The 21,327-nt window shown below is 45.8% G+C and overlaps 1 protein-coding gene across 2 annotated transcripts in view; it reads right to left on the bottom strand.

The window, feature by feature from the left end:
* Window positions 1–21,327, bottom strand: part of GRIK4 (glutamate ionotropic receptor kainate type subunit 4) — a 583,539-nt gene that overhangs the window by 57,144 nt on the left and 505,068 nt on the right. For both annotated transcript variants that reach the window (XM_069742917.1, XM_069742916.1), the window contains one exon: window positions 8,931–9,044. In XM_069742917.1, the coding sequence (XP_069599018.1) occupies window positions 8,931–9,044 (114 nt within the window). The remainder of the gene's footprint in view (window positions 1–8,930; window positions 9,045–21,327) is intronic.

The following is a 21,327-nucleotide window of genomic DNA, read 5'->3' as shown; positions in this document are numbered from 1 at the left end:
ATCAGAAATGACCCTAGTTTTGATTTCACTCTGTCATGTTCCACTACCCCTGGTGTCAAACCCAGTAAGACACCCGTGGCAGTCCATAAAACTGATATTGATTCCATTGGTCCTCCACACAAGACAACTAAGCCCCCTACGGAAGAGAGCAAACCTCAGGATGTCAGTAAGCAGTGTCCTCTACACAGGAAACCACATCCTCTACTAAAGTGCAGAGCCTTCAGGGAGAAGACTTTAGAGGATCGCAAAGGTTTCCTCAAGGAAAACAACATCTGCTTCAAATGCTGTGCTACAACCTCTCACTTCGCCAGGAACTGTGGAGCTAGCGTGAAATGTGCAGAATGCAGCAGCACGGATCACAATACAGCCTTGCATCCTGGACCACCTCCAGGAGTGTTGTCACAAGCAGAGGAGCACAATGAGAAACAGAAGAACACCGACGAAGACACCCCTGCGGTCACCTCTCAATGTACGGAGATCTGTAAGGGACTCAAGGGAGGAAGATCCTGCTCAAAAATCTGCCTTGTCCGAGTCTATCCAACAGGCCACAGAGACAAAGCGCTCAAGATATATGCAATCCTAGATGACCAAAGTAATAGGTCTTTAGCCAGGTCCAACTTCTTTGACAACTTCAGCATTGTAGGCCCCGGTTCTCCCTACTCCCTTAGGACATGTTCAGGTACCGTCGAGATGGCGGGGAGGAAAGCAACCGGATACAAAGTGGAGTCCATGGATGGCCAGACCTGTCTGTCATTACTGACCATCCTGGAGTGCAACCAGATTCCTGACAACAGGTCTGAGATACCTTCACCAGAGGTGGCAACGTATCACCCCCACCTGAAGCGTATAGCCCACCCGATACCTGAGTTGGAACCAGAAGCGCCAATAGCTTTACTTCTGGGAAGAGATATACTACGAGTCCACAAGACTAGAGAATATATCAACGGCTCACGGAATGCTCCATACGCGCAGAGGCAAGACCTTGGATGGGTCATTGTAGGAGATGTCTGTCTAGGAGGAGCACACAAGCCGGTCTCAGTCAACAGTATGCTTACCAGCACACTAGAAAATGGACGTCCATCTCTCTTCCAGCCGTGTCACAATAGTTTGCTGGTAAAGGAACTACCGAGCAGCACTCCCCTACCTTGCCCTTTCTCAGTTCCTATCAACGAAGACCACGCCTGTGAAGGTGAACAAGACCACATAGGATGTACAGTCTTCCACAGGACGAAGGAAGACAACAAGGTAGCGATGTCTATAGAAGACAAGATATTCCTGGACATCATGGACGAACAAATAGTCAAGGATACGGCGAATAGTTGGGTCGCACCTCTACCATTTCGACCTCAGAGGAGACCCCTACCCAACAACAAGGAATTGGTCTACAGGAGATTCATTTCCCTAAGACACAAGCTTCAGAAGTCACCTGAGATGAAGGAACATTTCTTTACCTTCATGGGAAAGATATTCCAGAACAACCACGCAGAGATTGCACCTGCACTTCGACACGGAGAGGAGTGTTGGTACCTGCCCATCTTCGGAGTGTACCATCCTAAGAAGCCAGGTCAAATTAGAGTGGTATTCGACTCAAGTGCCAAATGCGAAGACATGTCATTGAATGATGTCTTACTGTCGGGCCCAGACCTCAACAACAGACTTCTGGAAGTATTACTCTGTTTCCGTAGAGATTCAGTGGCATTTATGGCTGACATACAACAGATGTTCCACTGTTTTCTCGTCAAAGAGGAACACAGAAACTACCTGAGGTTCTTCTGGTACCGTGACAACGACCCGGACGAAGACATCGCAGAGTACCGGATGCGGGTACACATCTTTGGGAACAGTCCTTCCCCAGCGGTCGCAATCTACGGCCTCCGACATTCTGCCAAAAAGGGTGAAGAAGAGTATGGCTCGGACGTCAGGTCCTTTGTGGAAAAGGATTTTTACGTGGATGACTGTTTGAAGTCCACACCGACAAGTGAGGCCGCAATCAGTCTACTAAAGAGGACTCGTGACATGCTCGCTCAGTCTAACCTAAGGTTACACAAGATTTCTTCCAACAGCCGAGAGTTGATGGAAGCCTTTCCCTCTGAAGACTATTCCAGCGATCTAAAGGATTTAGACCTCAGCATCGACCCCCTTCCTATGCAGCGGAGCCTTGGATTGCTGTGGGACCTGAAGACAGATACCTTCACCTTTCAGATCAGCAAGGATGAGAAACCCTTCACGCGCAGAGGAGTTCTTTCCTTCGTGAATAGTTTATACGACCCCTTGGGGTTCGTAGCTCCAGTAACCATCCAAGGAAAGCTGATGCTCAGGGACTTCACCCAAGACACTACTGATTGGGATGATCCACTTCCAGCGGAAAAGGCTGACCTGTGGGCAGAGTGGAGGAAGTCTCTTGAAGCCCTGACCAACCTTCGTGTGAAACGACCGTATGCTCCTGTGCCATCCACAGAGGTCAAAACGCAAACACTTTGTATTTTCTGTGATGCATCAGTCAAAGCGATTGCAGCAGTAGCGTACCTCAAATCCACAGACGTAAGCGGACAATGCCATATCGGGTTCGTTATGAGCTGGACGAAATTGGCGCCACTTCGTGAACACACGATACCCAGACTGGAACTCTGTGCTGCTGTCCTCGCAGTTGAGTTGGCCGAGCTGGTCTCGGATGCGATGGGCCTGAAGATCGGGGATGCAGAGTTCTACACCGATAGCAAGGTGGTACTGGGGTACATCTGTAACGAGACATGACGCTTCTACGTCTACGTCAGCAACCGGGTACTTCGGGTAAGAAGATCCACCGACCCTAACCAGTGGCACTACGTACCTACTCACCACAATCCTGCGGACCACGCGACTAGATCCGTTGCACCCAGTCATCTGAAGGACACTTCATGGTTCACAGGTCCTACCTCTTTGTACCGTTCGATGTCCCACATCAGCAGGCCTGAAACTTTCGAACTAGTGGGTCCAGACACAGACGAAGAGATCCGACCTCAAGTGTCTGCTCTACATACAGAGATTACAAGCTGCCACCTCGAATCTCACCGATTCAGCAGGTTCTCCACCTGGAAGTCACTCGTTCGAGCTATAGCTTGTCTATTTCATGTAACCCAGTCCTACAAGACAGCACTTTCTAGTGATTCTGGAGATCCATCCATTCTTACTCCTGCAATGTTACTCACACAGAAAACCTGTGTCCCGAAAGCTCCACTCGGAGAATTCAATGACAAAGACCTCTACAGATGACAATGGAGGCAAGTACAAAGCGTGTCCAACGTCTTCTGGAATAGATGGAGGAAACAGTATCTCTCCACTCTGCAAACCAGGACAAAGTGGCAGAAAGACCGTCTAAACGTTCAATCTGGCGATGTTGTACTCGTCAAAGACAGTCAGTCACATCGGAACGAGTGGCCACTCGGCCTAGTCATTACGACCCTTCCCAGTAAAGATGGGAAAGTGCGGAAAGTAGAGGTCAGAGTGTGCAAGCTTGGAGAAAACAAACTGTTCCTCAGGCCGGTTACCGAGCTTGTATTATTATTTTCCCCAAAAGAATCTAATTGTGGCATCTGTTGACGCCAAGCGGGGAGTGTTCTGCCCATCTTAATGTGCAGAGAGTTAATTATCATGTTATTCAAGTTGTGGCCACTGGAGGTCATCAGTTACCTACTTTTCATGTTGTTTACCATCCTTTCCCTCCTAAGAGCAATGTCTTATGGGTTAGTTCCGCCCACATTCTTCTTGTGAAGACAAGCTTCAGTAGCCATTTTTCCTCAGATCTGGAGAGAGGCACACGGGCTCCTGTCTCGCTTACTTCCTTACCCCTGTCCTAACGGATCTCGGTACGTTTATAAAGGTTTAATGCATCTTATGTTTTGTGTTAGTATTTAAGCCTTATGCAGCTCCTATAGTCAGATATAGTTAGGCAGATGTGCTTTGCAGCTTGCAGATAGGTTCAGGTGTACTCTGCATGTAGATAGATGCATTCTTGTATAGAATAGGGCAGTGCTGTTAGAATTACTGTGTAATGCTCTCTGTATAATTCTTGCTGTAATGTCCCAGTTATTTATGTGATTGCACCCTGTATGTGCATATACTGAAATGCTGTTATTCTTTACAGTTTTTCACCAGTCATCCACTATGATCAGTCATCCACTATGATCAGTCATCCACTATTATTATTCACTGAACATCCACCTTGTACATCAACATCATTCACTATTCGATCATCTACTATGAATACTGTCCACCATTGTTGTTCAACGTTATAGTTTTGGTTATCATCACCCTAATAAATAAGACTTAAGCATCAACACAGTCTGTTTACTGGGATGTGGATGAAGGTTTAGCCGTATGTTGGAATCCACACAGCATCCTACGTGGAGGAAGACAGAACAGAGACCACATACCAATATAAATGCTCGCCACCTGGGCGTAGAACGGGTTCAATAGCTAGTATATACATATATATATATATATATATATATATATATATATATATATATATATATATATACTGTATATATATACAGTTAGGGCCAGAAATATTTGGACAGTGACACAAGTTTTGTTACTTTAGCTGTTTACAAAAACATGTTCAGAAATACAATTATATATATAATATGGGCTGAAAGTGCACACTCCCAGCTGCAATATGATAGTTTCCACATCCAAATCGGAGAAAGGGTTTAGGAATCATAGCTCTGTAATGCATAGCGTCCTCTTTTTCAAGGGACCAAAAGTAATTGGACAATGGACTCTAAGGGCTGCAATTAACTCTGAAGGCGTCTCCCTCGTTAACCTGTAATCAATGAAGTAGTTAAAAGGTCAGGGGTGGATTCCAGGTGTGTGGTTTTGCATTTGGAAGCTGTTGCTGTGAGCAGACAACATGCGGTCAAAGGAACTCTCAATTGAGGTGAAGCAGAACATCCTGAGGCTGAAAAAAAAGAAAAAATCCATCAGAGAGATAGCAGACATGCTTGGAGTAGCAAAATCAACAGTTGGGTACATTCTGAGAAAAAAGGAATTGACTGGTGAGCTTGGGAACTCAAAAAGGCCTGGGCGTCCACGGATGACAACAGTGGTGGATGATCGCCGCATACTTAATTTGGTGAAGAAGAACCCGTTCACAACATCAACTGAAGTCCAGAACACTCTCAGTGAAGTAGGTGTATCTGTCTCTAAGTCAACAGTAAAGAGAAGACTCCATGACAGTAAATACAAAGGGTTCACATCTAGATGCAAACCATTCATCAATACCAAAAATAGACAGGCCAGAGTTAAATTTGCAGAAAAACACCTCAAGAAGCCAGCTCAGTTCTGGAAAAGTATTCTATGGACAGATGAGACAAAGATCAACCTGTACCAGAATGATGGGAAGAAAAAAGTTTGGAGAAGAAAGGGAACGGCACATGATCCAAGGCACACCACATCCTCTGTAAAACATGGTGGAGGCAACGTGCATGGCTTTCAATGGCACTGGGCCACTTGTGTTTATTGATGACATAAGAGCAGACAAGAGTAGCCGGATGAATTCTGAAGTGTACCGGGATATACTTTCAGCCCAGATTCAGCCAAATGCTGCAAAGTTGATTGGACGGCGCTTCATAGTACAGATGGACAATGACCCAAAGCATACAGCCAAAGCTACCCAGGAGTTCATGAGTGCCAAAAAGTGGAACATTCTGCAATGGCCAAGTCAATCTCCAGATCTAAACCCAATTGAGCATGCATTTCACTTGCTCAATTCCAGACTTAAGACGGAAAGACCCACAAACAAGCAAGACCTGAAGGCTGCGGCTGTAAAGGCCTGGCAAAGCATTAAGAAGGAGGAAACCCAGCGTTTGGTGATGGCCATGGGTTCCAGACTTAAGGCAGTGATTGCCTCCAAAGGATTTGCAACAAAATATTGAAAATAAAAATATTTTGTTTGGGTTATGTTTATTTGTCCAATTACTTTTGACCTCCTAAAATGTGGAGTGTTTGTAAAGAAATGTGTACAATTCCTACATTTTCTATCAGATATTTTTGTTCAACCCTTCAAATTAAACGTTACAATCTGCACTTGAATTCTGTTGTAGAGGTTTCATTTCAAATCCAATGTGGTGGCATGCAGAGCCCAACTCGCGAAAATTGTGTCACTGTCCAAATATTTCTGGCCCTAACTGTATAGAATGGACTATTATTGATAGCCTTTACCACATTTGATACATCTGCTATGCCTATGAGCTGCTATCAACTTGGATTAATTTATCTGTGAATATATAGACTTGCACCTGTCACTTTTGTTATTCCTGCTTGTATCTTAATATTGTTTTAAATAACTGAAATAAATATATTTTTTTAAAATTATCCTTAATTATCCTTTGGTGGAATGGATCCTCTTTCCCTAAATTAAATTATTTGGGGATGTGTTGATAGCAGAGATTCACTGCCTGAGCGCAGAGGCTGCTAAGATAACAGGACAAACCAGCAAGTACCCTCTATAGAGACACAAGCACTTTGCCTTTCTGTTTGGGTAAACCATTCAGCTTGTACATGATCTAAAGCTTTCATTTATAATTAATCTCACCTTCATCATGAGGGTGGTTTCACACTTTGTGTTACAGACTTTTGTTTCTTATTAATTGGCTAACAGTATATTTTTAATTTTCACTTAAAAAATGTAGTTGAGGTGTGTCTTGGCCACTATTTTTTCATGTCTACTTGCCTACTTTACATTAGTCACTCTTTTGATCTCCTTTCTCGCCTGTTTGTACATTACTATGTTCATACCCCTGTTATACAGCAGAGATTCACTGCTTTAGCGCAGAGGCTGCTGAGATAACAGGACAAACCATAAAGTACCCTCTATAGAGACACACACAATTTGCCGCTCCTTTTAGGAAACATATTCAGTGTGTACGTGGTTCATCGCTTTCATTTAGGATTGATCTTCTCTTCAGTATGAAGGTGGTTTCACACACACTGAGGAGTACTAGGTAAACTAAGCTCCAGTATTCTCATCTTGTTCTTCTTAGGATTTTATGTAACTTTATGTATGTCTCTCTCATAGGGATGAAAGTAAAGTGCCGCAATTTTTCAAGCACTGTTCTATCTTGATTGATTAATCAAAAGAATATGTTAGGAGAAGGTCAATTTTTCCCATTCACGCCAGGCCTAAAATTCAGCAGAATTCACTCTGTTAGATCTCGTTATTATCTCCAGGGATTTTGGCTCAAAGCAGAGTGGCAGAGAGCTAAATCATTTAAATGTGATCTGTACAGCCACGATTGAGACGTCAAGAGTAGGCAAGGGAACAAAAAACATAATAAACTGAGGATCATGGTTTCCATCATTGAAGGATATTCTTCAGGTACATTAGCCACACATTTTCATTATTGGCGCTACAAATCCTGAGCATTAGGGCAGAGACAGACTGCCGTATTTCTCGGTCGAGAATTGCATTGCACTGCACAGACTGGCCTGGCACCTCTCCTGACCTGAGCAAGAAAGTATGACGTATTTCTATGCAGCTGACAAGCTCAGGTCAGGAGAGCCGGCAGACAGTACGAGGTTTGCGATGCGATTCTCGCACGAGAAATACGGCAGTCTGTCTCTGCCCTCAGGCATGCAACAACACTGAGATATCAGTTACAAGTTGCTTGCTTGGGTGTTTCCACGACTCCTACAGAATGCAATGGAGAGAGCCATGTACATGTGTGGCCCCTGCCAGCCCACTTGGCTTTGAATTTGCAAATTTGCATAGGACTTCTGAGGGTCCCAAAAGTAGGAAAATTCCATCAAGATTAATTAAGAAGCAAGGTGAAATACTTTTCTGGTTCTGTTCAGTATTTGCAGAGTTTTTTAAATCATGATTAGAAAGATATAAAAAAAAAACGAGAACAGACTTGAGCCAGGTTCACACAGTGTAGATTTGATATCAGCGGGAAAAATAAAAAGTTTCCTGTATAGCTGTACAGTTTTCACACTGAAGGTTCCTAGCTATAACCATTTACAACAAACTCCCTCCCACAGTGTGTACATGGCCTAAAACTTTCATTTATGATTACTCTCGGCCTCAGCATGAGGGTGATTTCACACAAAATGAGGTTTTCTAACCATCAGAACCCTGTATCGAAGAGGTGTTGTCATCTTTTTCATTTATGTCATCCCTACTATCAGACTTTCATCTATCTGGAGAATGGAGCTGTCAGTAGAGAGGTGGTCAGAATTCCCATACAATGTGCGGCGCTCTCCATGTATTTGTAGGAGAATTCTGACCACCTCTCCACTGAGGGCAGCACACAACGAAGCCCATTCTTGAGATGGATGCAGGTCCCATGGATTCCCCTAGATCCACCATAAATTGATGGCATATCCTGACAGTTTTCGTAAATCGGGTCAAGTGTTCTTTGGAAAAAGGCTGCAACAGGAAGGAGATTTTTTTGCTTCACATTTCCCATTTCCTTTGAATCCACTCCTGACTTTAGCTCCAAAAACTGCTTAAAAAAACTAAAAAAATAGTGTGTGAAAATAGGTTTTTGGCCAAAAAGAAAAAACCTCTCAAAGCATAAAGTGGGCATCAGAATGACAAAAGATTCAATTAGACTCAGTTCCCATTCCGTATTTTTGGTCCATGTGTTAATGCCATTCTTTTCAATCATAGGCAGCAGGGAGCGAAAGGAAAGGAAAAGTGTGACTGAAAACTGCATCGTTCTTTGCTCATTTTGGATCTATTCCCAGTATTGGCTGAAAAAGTTTCCTGCCAAAAACTGCAAAAGTGAACTAGACCCTTGGTGTATCTAAATTATAAAGCGCAGGACATAAAGTCTGTCAAATAAAAGCAGGCTTTAGAGATTGCTTATAATCCTGGGTCATCGGCTATTGTACCTACAGACTATGATTTTATTGACGAAAAAGAAAGATGATCCTGTCAAGAGGCTTACCATGTGGACACGGTACAGAATGCTGATTCCTAAAGTCATGAATGGTTTGGAGAAGTCGATCACCTTTTCTCTTTCTGCTGTTATTGTCAATCCAGCAACCGCCAGATCTGCCTTCTGGGGAGAGAAAGTCATCAGACACATCATTTTTTATACCTACACACAGAATATCAAAGAATTCTAACAATTACACATGTATGTTAGAGGTTTATTACCAAAGTAGCTGAACACTGCGCTCCTGTTTTTCTCTGACAGCCCCATAGACAATCAAAGCCCAGTTCCCAGTTCCAGAGAGACATTCTTGGGATCTTTGGGGGTCCCAGTGATCCGACCCCCAAAAATCTTTAAGCTATGCCCTATTCTATGAAAACAATTTCCAAACTTGTAATCGGGACGCTAAATGGCAATGCTGAAATAAAACTAACATTCCCTGCAATCTATAAATCACAGACAGTTCCAAAGCTATAAAATAAGGCCCGACCATGTAATTCTGGAGAAAAGGGGAACCAGTAAGGTTCAATCACAGCAACAATGGCAAACAGGTGAATTGGCATTAATAGAGTTGTAACGCCAATTCGAGATCATCTTGATTCCTGCCGTTGGATCTCCTCTCCTCCCTGTTATGACTTTTCTGTTCCGCAAGTCTGGGGGAGCTTTCTGTGGAAAAAAGTGACCATCCGGACCTCAACTCTATCCAACACCTTTCGGATGACCTAAAATGGAGATTGGGAGCCTCTTCTCCAATATCAATGTCTGACCTCACAATTGATGTTCTGGATAAATAGGCAAAGATTCCCACAGACATCTCCAACCACTTGTAGATAATCTCCCCACAAGAGTGAAAGCTATAATAGCTGTTCATAGGGGGGAGCATGGACTAACTTATATTAATGTCTATGGCTTTATAATGGGAGGTCAGAAAAGCTCCTACAGGGGTAATGTGTAGTGTCTAGTGATGAGCGAGTGCGCTCGTTACGCAAGTTTTCTGAGCATGCTCCGGTGGTCTCCGAGTATCTTGGGCGTGCTCGTACATTATATTTGTGTCCCCGCAGCTGCATGATTTGTGGCTGTTAGACAGCCTGAATACATGTGGTTATTCCCTAACAAACAGGCAATCCCTGCATATATTCAGGCTGTCTAGCAGCCACAAATCATACAAGACTAGGGAGTCCACCACTCCTTATGGGTCATTTGCACTGAAGCTGTTCCATCCAGCATGTCCACATGGATATTCCCTCTCTGAACCCTGCTTATACAGGTACTATACAGATGATCAGGTTTTTAAATACATCAGATAGGGATTATATACATTAGTTAGGACTGCTCTATATGGGTATACCTTGACGATTGGTGGAGCAGCTTAGTATACATTTTTTTTGCAAAAAAAAAGTATCAACTAAATACCCCGTTTTTTTCCATCTTTTGACAAGCACTTGCTTATTACTGTGATTTTTTTTACAACAGAGTATTTTTGACCTCACTGTACTCTTTTGTATCTTCAGCCGCAAATCATGTAGCTGCGGCGACACAAACAAAATCTACGAGCACGCCCAAAATACTTGGAGACAACACGAGCATGCTCGGAAATCTAGAGTAATGAGCACACTCGCTCATCACTAGTAGTGTCCGAATACTTCTGTCCATATGGTGTAGGTATAAAGATAGATCTCATATATATGAAAGGGCCAGCTCCAGCCCGATATGAAAGCATAGCCTATAACTATATTCTTCTGACTGATAGTAAAGCTGGCTTTATTCTGTAGATACCACTAATCCATTGTGATATATTGATTTATGACAGCTATCCCCTGCTGCTTTCTGAGGACTTTTCCAGTGAGCAGTAATGAGAAAATGATATGTAGCGCACAGGCACTTTGTGATGAATAAAGCTGCGGCTGGTTCTCTGCACGCACAGTATGGTAATCTCGGTAAGTTTATGCAGACGTGCAATGTGCAGCTCTTCTCTGAGGCAAGTATATAACAAGTGTACGGGAATAATCAGCGTCCTGCCCTGGGGATACAGCTGGCATGTCTGATGGCTATGTGCTCTGAAAAGCAGCATTTTGTGTGTTGGTTCAAGAACTAGAGTGAGGAAAATAAAGCGGGCTCCTGAGAGCCAGACATGCTCCATGAGCAATAAGCATTACCGAAAGCGGCTGGATATCGGGAGAGCCCAGGACAAATCACCCACTTGTTTTTGGTACTTGGAAACTTTTTCTTGGATTTGTTACAAAGTACGGTAACTTCACAGTAATAATGTGGAGATATTACCTCTACGGAATGGTGGGATTAGTACAGTTCAGTATATACACAATGCCAGGATCTACCAGGATGATGTAGAGACGGAGACCCTGATTCCAGAGATGTATCACTTACTGGGCTGCTTGCTGCAGTTTTGATAAAATCACAAGTTCATCTACTGCAGATCTAGCAGTACTCTGAAGGCTGAGCTCTATACATAACCCCGCCCACATCACTGATTGGCAGCTTTCCAGGTACACTGTGCATAGGCAGAAAGCTGCCAATCAGTGACATAGCAGTCCAAGTAGTCCTTTAGTGATAATCTCCTGCTGATAAAACAGTGGTTTTATAAAAACTATCACTAAGTAACCCAGTAAGTGTCACATCTCTGGAATCATGGTCCTTGGCTCTACATTATGCTGCTCTGAAATTAGATAGCAAATACCACACACCCTTCAAAGTGCATTTACAATGACTGATTAGCCAAGGGACACTCACTTCCTGATATGCGGGGCAAGAAGCCTGTGGGTCATTCAACAAACAAGTTAAACTCTTGTTCATCAGGTGAAATTATTTTTAAGCCTGCTTAAACATCATCATTATAGACAACAGCTCACCCTGAATAAACAAGACCTGTACTGACGAAAAGAATGATGGTGTAGTGTGTTACTGATGGTAATGTTGGACACTGTGGTCCCAGCTCTCTTCAGGTCATTGACCAGGTCGTACTGTGTAGTTTTGGGCTGATTCCTGATCTTTCTCAGAATTATATTTCCCCCACAAGGCGAGGTCTTGCATGGAGCCCCAGATTGAGGAAGGTTAACAGTCATCTTATGTTTCTTCCACTTTTCAATAATTGCACCAACAGTTGTTGCCTTCTCACAAAGCTGCTTTCCTATTGTCCTGTAGCTCAACCCAGCCTTGTACAAATCTACAGTTTTGTCCATGGCGTTCTTAGACAGCTCTTTGGTTTTGGCCATGGTGGAGAGGTTTGTGAGGACAGGTGTCTTTTAAACAGGTAACAAGTTCAGACATGTACAATTAATGCAGGTAATCAGTGCAGAGTAGGAGGGCTTCTTATAGAAAAGCTAGTTATGAGAGATGGGAGGGTCAGACTAGCCACACACACCCACACTCCTACCTAGGGGAGTGATTACAGGTATGTAATGTGACCAGGGTGTGGGTCACATGTTCCTGTGTGGTTCCTGTGTATTGATCTGTTTGTTCCATGTGCAAGGTCCTGGACGGTCGGTGTTGGAGTCTCCTGGTATTGGAGAAGTCCTGCAAGCACCTGAGACCGTGGACCTAGTGGACGTGTCAGTGTTGGATTGTCCTGGTATGGGCTGGAGTCCTGAAAGCACTGAGACCGTGAGTCCTGCAATAGCCTGTGTGTTGGATTGTCCTGAAGTGGGCTGGAGTCCTGGAAGCACTGCTGAGGCTATGGACTGAATGCTTGAGGGTGTTGGATTGTCCTGGTATGGACTAGAGTCCTGCAAGCACCTAGTAAGAGTGTGAGTCCTAGAATGGTCAGAGTGTTGGATTGTCTGCGGATGGACTGGAGTCCTGTAAGCACTTGTAAGATCATGGACTGATGGACTGTGTGTTGGAAGTGCCTGGGACTGGTCTTCCTGGAAGCGCATGGAAAGGCTGCATCTACAGAGCCTCAGACGGTTTCTGTGTTTGGGGAAGCTACAGTTCCTACTATGGGTCTGGACTATCCGAGGTGCCCTGGTCACAAGGACGGTGATCCCAGTGAGGCAGTTTCCCTGTAAACCAGCACTGGCAGGAGTCAGTGTGTGGAGCCGGAGCTCCTGTAAGGTAACTCCAGGTAACAAGGGGTTACGGGCAGACACGGATCTGCCATTGGAACAGACTATCGGTGGTTAATGTGTTCCATTGATATAAATGATGAACTGTTTGTGTTATGGTTTATGACGTTTAATAAACCGGAATAGACTGTTTTTGTGGAAAAATCGTGCCTCTATGCGTTATTCCCATGCAAAGCGAGTGTCCCCCAAGACCCGAAGTAAGGGAAACGCTACAATATATATATGGTCTCCTGAGGGATCTCCTCGCAGACCTGGACTAAAGCATCCGCCAACTCCAGGACAGTCTGTGGTGCAACGTGACGATGGTGGATGGTGCGAGACATGATGTCCCAGATGTGTTCAATCGGATTCAGGTCTGGGGAACGGGCCAGTCCATAGCTTCAATGCCTTCATCATGCAGGAACTGCTGACACACTCCAGCCACGTGAGGTCTGGCATTGTCCTGCGTTAGGAGGAACCCAGGGCCAACCGCACCAACATATGGTCTCACAAGGGGTCTGAGGATCTCATCTCGGTACATAATGGCAGTCAGGCTACCTCTGGCGAGCACATGGAGGGCTGTGCGACCCTCCAAAGAAATGCCACCCCACACCATTACTGACCCACTGTCAAACCGGTCATGCTGAAGGATGTTGCAGGCAGCAGATTGCTCTCCACGGCGTCTCCAGACTCTGTCACATCTGTCACATGTGCTCAGTGTGAACCTGCTTTCATCTGTGAAGAGCACAGGGCGCCAGTGGCCAATTTGCCAATCCTGGTGTTCTGTGGCAAATGCCAAGCATCCTACACAGTGTTGGGCTGTGAGCATAACCCCCATCTGTGGACGTCGGGCACTCAAACCATCCTCATGAAGTCAGTTTCTAACCGTTTGTGCAGACACATGCACATTTGTTGCCTGCTGGAGGTTATTTTGCAGGGCTCTGGCAGAGCTCCTCCTGTTCCTCCTTGCACAAAGGCTGAGGTAGCGGTCCTGCTGCTGGGTTGTTGCCCTCCTACGGCCCCCTCCACGTCTCCTGGTGTACTGGCCTGTCTCCTGGTATTGCCTCCAGCCTCTGGACACTATGCTGACAGACACAGCAAACCTTCGTGCCACAGCTCACATTGATGTGCCATCCTGGATGAGCTGCACTACCTGTGCCACTTGTGTGGGTTGTAGAGTCCATCTCATGCTACCACAAGTGTGAAAGCACAACCAAACCAACATTCAAAAGTGACCGAAACATCAGCCAGAAAGCAATGGTACTGAGATGTGGTCTGTGGTCCCCACCTGCAGAACCACTCCTTTATTGAGGGTGTCTTGATAATTGCTAATAATTTCCATCTCTTGTCTATGTTCCATACACACAACAGTATGTGAAATTGATTGTCAAACAGTTTTGCTTCCTAAGTGAACAGTTTGATTTCACAGAAGTTTGATTTACTTGGAGTTATATTCTGTTGTTTAAGTGTTCCCATTATTTTTTGAGCAGTGCATATATACTGTATATATACTATATATATACAGAATATTTTAGTTCTCCTGGTCTCCTAAATCTTTTTTTTACTAAGGCCGGGGTCACACTTGCGAGTGTGATGCAAGAAACTTGCGCGAGTCTCTTGTATCAATACCTGGCACTGCCGCCGACAGTCAGGATCGGAGCATTCAGCTGCATAGAAATACATGCAGCCGCACGCTACGGTCCAGAGTGCCGGCGGCAGTTCCGGGTATTGATACAAGAGACTCGCGCAAGTTTCTTGCATCACACTCACAAGTATGACCCTGGCCTTAGTAAAAATTAAAATTTTTTTAGGGGGACCAGGAGAACCCGGCCTAATAGTCATAATGTAAAAGATGGGAGAGGGAGATGTTTGACTTTCAGGGTCACCGTTGGCAGAAAAAGCAGCTCCATGACAGGTAATATTGCTGTTAGTGTTAGCTGTCTGCCATTGTTAGCTACTTTCTGTGTAACAAACAGAAGGCAAGATAATCATAAAGCCCAAACAGTTTAGGTGAGGTCCACATCTGCACTGTAAGCTTTGTTAGGGTATGTGCACATATATATTTTTTTGTAGCATAGTCATTTGAATGGGCGCAAAACACTTAAAAACGCCGAAGCAGTGGACATGCTAAAGGTTTGCAAAACATTTTGAAGGTTTAAATCTTCAAAGAAAAAAATAAGCAGCATGTGCAGGAGATTTCAGAAATCTCACTTTGCTGGTACTGTAAAACCCAGTGTTTTTTTTCTGCAGCAAAAGAATGTGGAACATAATGCAACATGTGAACAATGCAGGTTCTGATCATTTTCCCCAGAAGAAATACCATATATACTCGAGTATAAGCCGACCCGAGTATAAGCCGACCCCCTAATTTTGCCACAAAAAACTGGGAAAACTTACTGACTCGAGTATAAGCCTAGGGTGGAAATGCAGCATTTACCGGTGAATTTCAAAAATAAAAATAGATCATTCTTGCCCCATAGCTGTGTTATATAGTGCTCTGCACCGTTCATTATTGCCCCATAGCTGTGCCATATAGTGCTCTGCACCGTTCATTATTGCCCCATAGCTGTGCCATATAGTGCTCTGCACCGTTCATATTGCCCCATAGCTCTGCCATAAAGTGCTCTGCACCGTTCATTATTGCCTCACAGCTGTGCCATATAGTGCTCTGCACTGTTCATATTGCCCCATAGCTCTGCCATATAGTGCTCTGCACCGTTCATATTGCCCCATAGCTCTGCCATATAGTGCTCTGCACCGTTCATATTTCCCCATAGCTGTGCCATATAGTGCTCTGCACCGTTCATATTGCCCCATAGCTCTGCCATATAGTGCTCTGCGCCGTTCATATTTCCCCATAGCTGTGCCATATAGTGCTCTGCACCGTTCATATTTCCCCATAGCTGTGCCATATAGTGCTCTGCACTGTTCATATTGCCCCATAGCTCTGCCATATAGTGCTCTGCGCCGTTCATATTTCCCCATAGCTCTGCCATATAGTGCTCTGCGCCGTTCATATTTCCCCATAGATGTACCATATAGTGCTCTGCACCGTTCATATTGCCCCATAGCTCTGCCATATAGTGCTCTGCACCGTTCATTATTGCCCCATAGCTCTGCCATATAGTGCTCTGCACGTTCATATTTCCCCATAGATGTGCCATATAGTGCTCTGCACCGTTCATATTGCCCCATAGCTCTGTAAGAGGGTGAACTGTAGTCCCACTGAGAGGGCACTAGGACCCTGTGGTTTTTGCCTGTTGCAGCAGAAGACAGACAGTGCAAAACTCCCAGAGACAATGTGTGCTGGGGGGTGGGGTCCAGTGTCTCGTGTGTGAAGTGAAACTAGGAAGTGAGAGCTGAGAGAGAAAAGGCGGGAAGCAAAGGAGAAGCTGCTGTGAGATCTTAAAAAAAGAGACTGTGTGTGGATTTACTGCAAGTGTTTTTGGAGGAAAAGAAGCTTTTGAGAGACTTTTTGTTGCTAATGTTCCCCTGGAGAAGAGCTAACCTTTTGTTTAACTCTGTGAGAGACTTGTGTTGCTAACGTTTCCTGGAGAAGAGCTAACCCTTTATCTAAGAAAAGACTGAGACTTTACTAAGAACCCAGTACGAATTTGGAAGTCTGTGGATTCCCTGTGCATTGAGTGGAGAAACAAGTCTGGACAGACGGTTGATACAGAGACGGACGGATTGTCGTGGAAGCATTCCTAGGAGCTACAGAAGCAGAGACAACATCGTGAGACCACTAACTAAGTCCCCGGCGTTTGGGCTCGGCATCGGCCGACAAGACAAGAGGAGCTTGCTGTAACTTATTGGCGCTGAAGATATGGACTGGCTACAGCCTGTGCGGATTCCTGCCTGAGAGGAAATCTATCTCAGGATACGGTACCATAGTTATAGATACCCGGGTATCTCTGCTCAGAGTGTTAAGTTGTTACTTTAGAGGTGTATCTTATATTAGAGTTGTGTAAGTTATACTCAATGTGCCATTCCAGGGGCTCCCTTAATAACACTACATTCAATTTATACTTGTTCCTGTTTTTAGTTGCCTGTTAGGTAAATTTCTTACTAGTCTGTTGTAGTATACAGTTCTCAGGAGACCTTGGAGTGGCACAGTGATTTCAGCTGCTGCTGAGCTAGTGTATCTTTGGGGTGCATCTGCCTTAATATTCTCCATATTACCTTGATTATTTTGCCTTTGAGTAAATACCGTTGGAGATTTCTGCCTTGGTCTTGGTTTGTGACTCACTGTATCATATTCGGACCTCTGGTCATTACATTTTTGGCGTAGTCGGCAGGATCCAGTGTTTGTCATGGACGAGGGCGAGGGTGGAAATGACCCCGCTGTATCCGCATCCTCCTCGGGGGTTGGGGTTCCCCTGGCAGCCGCGGCGACCCCGGGAGGGTATGTGCCTGTAGGGGCTTTACTTCAGCATATGCCGAAATACGATGGGCGCAATATGGCGTTGCAAGATTGGGCTGAGAGAATCCGGAGTATTCTGCGCATGTGTAATTTGACCCCCGCGTTACGCGCTGAGCTGGCATTAAATGCACTGGAGGGTGATATTAGGCGTATGGTGATGGTGCGCCCAGAATCAGAGAGGGATACATTAGAAAAGATTTTGGAACTGTTAGAGGGGAGTTTGGGGGGCCGAGCGCGTGTGGCCCAGCTTCGGTCCCTATTCTTTAATCGTCCCCAGAGAGAGTGTGAGTCCCTGATGCAGTACTCTAATATTTTGCAAGAGATGTTGAATGAGATGCAGCGACTAGACCCGGGGGCCATGGGGGCGTTCCGGGAGGTAGACCGCTTGCTCCGGGACCAATTCATCACCGGTTTAGCCAATAGACTTCTCCGGGACAAACTGTTGGAAATGGCCCGGGTTGCACCAGAGTTATCTTTCTGGCAGATTTACCGAGCTGCAGTAGAAAGGGAAGAGAAATCACCCTATGTTCCCGAGGGGTCAGTGAACAGTGCCCAGCTGGAGGAAAGTGGGTCATCAGGGTCGGGGAAGATGTTGACGAACAACTTGAGGATACTGAAACTCCAGCTTTGGGGCAAATACCTATCTTCCAAAGTGTGGTACACTCAAGTGGGGTGGCCACCGGGATGCCCTGTGTCCTGGGTAAAACACCCTCAGATTGGACAAGAGTCCAGGATGAGTGTCCGGACGTTGCACTTGTGCGCCGTTGGGTACAAAACAAGGCCTGGCCCAGTGCAGAGGACAAGGCTCAGTTGTCCATGGAAGGAATTAAACTCCTTCGACAATGGGATAAATTGTGTGTGGAACAAGGTCTTTTGTATCGTAAGGTGTACCTGCCATCGGAGCTGCAGCATCGGTACCAACTGATAATTCCTGTGGGGATGGGGCCAGTGGTCGCTCGTGAGGCGCATGAGAAGGGGGCCCATTTTGGAAGTGAAATGACACTTCAGTGGTTGCAGCGAGTCCTCTACTGCCCTGAGTTGGGAGGGATGGTGGCCGACGCGTGTCGGCAGTGCCGAATTTGTGGGCTCAACAAAAGCCCTGAGCAGCGGGCTCCCACACAGACTATTAAGACTTCAGCTCCACTGGAACTACTCATGATTGACTACGTGTTGATAGGGTACTCTACGTCAGGGTACTCCTATTGCCTGGTGATGACAGATCACTTTACCAAGTATGCTGTAGCGGTGCCGACAAGAGATCAGACGGCCAAGTCGGCGGCTGAGGCAGTGTGCCGACATTTCTTCCAAGTGTTCGGGTGTCCACAGAGAATACATTCAGATCAAGGGGCCTGCTTTCAGGGGACGCTGATGAAAGAGTTGCACCAGCTCTATGGTATCGAGCAGTCGAGAACAACGCCTTACCACCCTCAGGGTAACGGGGCGTGTGAGCGTTTTAATCGGACCCTGTTGCAAATGTTGAGGTCCTTAGAGAGTCAGCAACAGACATGCTGGCCTGAGTATCTCCCCGAATTGATGTGGGCTTACAATAACAGGGTGCACAGTACTACTGGTTACTCACCACACATGTTGATGTTTGGTAGACCTGGCCGAGACATTGAGGATTTGAACATGCCAGATCCCTCCTCCGCCCCCCTTCGGACTGCATCCGAGTGGGTACGAAAGCATCGGCGGCGGTTGAGGGTGGTGCATCAGGTGGTGGGCGACCGCCTTCGCCAGGTGGTCCATAAGGACACGCGACCTGTACAAACAGAGCTGTTCTCTCCGGGAGACAGAGTGTTGGTGAGGACAAAACGACGGTCAGGAAAGCTGAGTGACCGATGGGAGGCGATACCGTATCTGATAAAAAAAACAGGTGAACCCTGAGATTCCAGTGTACGAGGTCGAACCGGTGGGGACAGGGGGGCCAACCCGTAATTTGCATCGTAACATGTTACAGCGGTGCTGGTTTGAAGATTCGGCGCCTACCCCCCTAGAGCCAGAGGCCATGTTTCAAGGGGCGGAAGCTCTGAATGATCTTGAGTTTGATGGTGTGCTTACTCCTGCGCCTGCTTATTTGCCCCCTGTGACCGATCTGGCCTCGGGTGATGAGAATGTTGGGGATATAGAGGATGTTGTTGAGGAGAGTGCATCAGGTCAACTGCTTGGTCCTGACGCTGTATCACAGGACATCGAGCCGCAGGAGGAGACAACTCCACTTACGCCCACTAACACGACCACGGAAGAGACTCTAGCTCCCTCTAAGGTCGCACCTGTTGATGTAGGACTCAGGAGAACTACACGATCTACGGCAGGAATACCGCCTCAGCGACATGCTCAAGATGAATTTGAGTGGGGAGGTATGTCGAGGACGCCAAGCTCTAGTGGGGTGGCATGTAAGAGGGTGAACTGTAGTCCCACTGAGAGGGCACTAGGACCCTGTGGTTTTTGCCTGTTGCAGCAGAAGACAGACAGTGCAAAACTCCCAGAGACAATGTGTGCTGGGGGGTGGGGTCCAGTGTCTCGTGTGTGAAGTGAAACTAGGAAGTGAGAGCTGAGAGAGAAAAGGCGGGAAGCAAAGGAGAAGCTGCTGTGAGATCTTAAAAAAAGAGACTGTGTGTGGATTTACTGCAAGTGTTTTTGGAGGAAAAGAAGCTTTTGAGAGACTTTTTGTTGCTAACGTTCCCCTGGAGAAGAGCTAACCTTTTGTTTAACTCTGTGAGAGACTTGTGTTGCTAACGTTTCCTGGAGAAGAGCTAACCCTTTATCTAAGAAAAGACTGAGACTTTACTAAGAACCCAGTACAAATTTGGAAGTCTGTGGATTCCCTGTGCATTGAGTGGAGAAACAAGTCTGGACAGACGGCTGATACAGAGACGGACGGATTGTCGTGGAAGCATTCCTAGGAGCTACAGAAGCAGAGACAACATCGTGAGACCACTAACTAAGTCCCCGGCGTTTGGGCTCGGCATCGGCCGACAAGACAAGAGGAGCTTGCTGTAACTTATTGGCGCTGAAGATATGGACTGGCTACAGCCTGTGCGGATTCCTGCCTGAGAGGAAATCTATCTCAGGATACGGTACCATAGTTATAGATACCCGGGTATCTCTGCTCAGAGTGTTAAGTTGTTACTTTAGAGGTGTATCTTATATTACAGTTGTGTAAGTTATACTCAATGTGCCATTCCAGGGGCTCCCTTAATAACACTACATTCAATTTATACTTGTTCCTGTTTTTAGTTGCCTGTTAGGTAAATTTCTTACTAGTCTGTTGTAGTATACAGTTCTCAGGAGACCTTGGAGTGGCACAGTGATTTCAGCTGCTGCTGAGCTAGTGTATCTTTGGGGTGCATCTGCCTTAATATTCTCCATATTACCTTGATTATTTTGCCTTTGAGTAAATACCGTTGGAGATTTCTGCCTTGGTCTTGGTTTGTGACTCACTGGATCATATTCGGACCTCTGGTCATTACAGCTCTGCCATATAGTGCTCTGCACTGTTCATATTGCCCCATAGCTCTGCCATATAGTGCTCTGCACCGTTCATATTTCCCCATAGCTCTGCCATATAGTGCTCTGCGCCGTTCATATTTCCCCATAGCTGTGTCATATAGTGCTCTGCACCGTTCATATTGCCCCATAGCTCTGCCATATAGTGCTCTGCACCGTTCATATTTCCCCATAGCTGTGCCACATAGTGCTCTGCACCGTTCATATTGCCCCATAGCTCTGCCATATAGTGCTCTGCACCGTTCATATTGCCCCATAGCTGTGCCACATAGTGCTCTGCACCGTTCATATTGCCCCATAGCTCTGCCATATAGTGCTCTGCGCCGTTCATATTTCCACATAGCTGTGCCATATAGTGCGCTGCACCGTTCATATTGCCCCATAGCTCTGCCATATAGTGCTCTGCACCGTTCATATTGCC

The sequence above is a fragment of the Ranitomeya imitator genome, chromosome 10, assembly GCF_032444005.1.
Source record: "Ranitomeya imitator isolate aRanImi1 chromosome 10, aRanImi1.pri, whole genome shotgun sequence".
NCBI classification, from domain to species: Eukaryota; Metazoa; Chordata; class Amphibia; order Anura; family Dendrobatidae; genus Ranitomeya; species Ranitomeya imitator.
This window is presented reverse-complemented; position numbering and strand designations above follow the sequence as displayed.